The following is a 1,763-nucleotide window of genomic DNA, read 5'->3' on the forward strand; positions in this document are numbered from 1 at the left end:
CCCAGCTGTTTTCTCTGACAAATATTATCCTCCATTAGCATTTTTTACAGTTGGGTCAAAGGCTACAAGCCTACTTCAGTGACTGTCATTTCAGATGCCATCTATTCTGTGGGCCATCAGGTTTCTCAGCTAATTGAATTTGTCTCACAGTGGGTCAGAGGCAAGGTGGCCTCAGAACAAGAAAGACAGGTTTCTTCTCCCTTGTCATTTCTGTATGTCATTCATGTGACCCTCATGTGACTTGTGTGTGATGTGTCTCTCAGCACCTATCATTGCTCCCCTCTGACAGGGTGAGAGGCTGCAAGCAGATGAATACACTCCAGTGTGCGCGCCATGTCTACCAGACAGAAGGCATCCGTGGCTTCTATAGAGGGCTGACTGCCTCCTATGCTGGGATCTCAGAGACTATCATCTGCTTTGCTATTTATGAGAGTTTAAAGAAGTATCTGAAAGAAGCTCCGGTGGTCTCCTCCTCGGACGGAGCTGAGAAAAGTTCCTCTGGCTTTTTTGGACTCATGGCAGCTGCGGCTTTTTCTAAGGGATGCGCCTCCTGCATTGCTTACCCACACGGTACAGTTCACTCTGCTTCTTTCTCCCAGAGCAGCAAAACAGTTGTTGGTGGGAGGAGTCTTTAATCCCAGTACTTGGGAGGCCAAGGTGGCCTTCCCTCCAAGTTCAAGGGCAGCCTGGCCTACAATATGAGTTCCAGGACAGCCAGTTTCAAGCTACATAGAGAAACCCTGTCTTGAAAAAAAACAAAAAGCAAAAATGTCAGGTTTGTTACTGTGCATAGACACCACAGCTCTGGTAGCACAGACTGAAATGCATGTGACATAGGCTGAGTGGCCCTTACATGAGCTGCATGTGACAGTAGGCTCGAGTCTAGAGATTCTCACTTGGAGTATATGCAGAGTTTCCCTGGTGTAGCATGTCTGATCCAGCCAAAGTGACGCTCTAGACTTCAGGAGATGCTTACCCTGTCCCTGCAGGACAGAGTGACGCCATCATTGTCTGCATTGACACAGGTCATATGAGTGCTGGCCTCTACCTTGCTCAGCTCCATCGCAGTGTGGCAAGAGTTTGCTGGGCCGAAATGTGGGTTACTGAACCTCTGTTTTCAAAGAATCCCAAAACTGGACTTTATTTAAAATTCCCTGATTAAAAAAGTTATGGGGGACGAATGAGTAGGATGCTACATGAATCTGCTAGTTGGTCTGTTTTGTTTTTGTTATGAAACAGCTCTCTATGTAGCCCTGGCTGTCCTGGAACTTGCTCTTTAGACTAGGCTGACCTAGAACTCACAGAGGTCCACCTGCCTCTGCCTCCCAAACCAGGTCCCCTTTGTCTGTCCGAATGCTAGGGACTGTGCCGAGGGCCTTGTGTATGCTGGACACTGCTGCTGAGCTGCACCCTTAGCCAAGATGCAAGAGCGAGATATAACTGCTGTCCCGCCCACCTGCTTAAAAACCAGTTCATTTGCTGTGAGAACAGGTTGTGTTTTCAGAGCCCCCAGCACAGCAGTGACAGATGCACCAGAGTCTCAGGAACAAGGGTCCCGTCCCATTGTATTCTGGAGCACCACCCAGCAAGCCACAAAGGTCCCTCCCAGCTCTGAGGTCTGCTCAAGCAGAAGTGACCAGCACTGGGCCAGTGTGTTGGGACGGAGACCAGGGGGCTTTTCAGCTAGACAGAGTAGGGAGACCAAGGAAATCTTTTAGACTAATTAGAATATGGTCTAAAAATAACTTGTCTTTTCTCCTTCT

General features: G+C 48.6%; 1 protein-coding gene across 1 annotated transcript in view; it reads left to right on the forward strand.

Annotated features, from left to right (window-relative positions):
• Positions 1–1,763, forward strand: part of Slc25a33 (solute carrier family 25 member 33) — a 33,364-nt gene that overhangs the window by 30,666 nt on the left and 935 nt on the right. Inside the window, exon 6 of the mRNA XM_005353684.2 lies at positions 290–570. Within this exon, the coding sequence (XP_005353741.1) occupies positions 290–570 (281 nt within the window). The remainder of the gene's footprint in view (positions 1–289; positions 571–1,763) is intronic.

The sequence above is a fragment of the Microtus ochrogaster genome, chromosome 10 (genome assembly GCF_000317375.1).
Source record: "Microtus ochrogaster isolate Prairie Vole_2 chromosome 10, MicOch1.0, whole genome shotgun sequence".
NCBI classification, from domain to species: Eukaryota; Metazoa; Chordata; class Mammalia; order Rodentia; family Cricetidae; genus Microtus; species Microtus ochrogaster.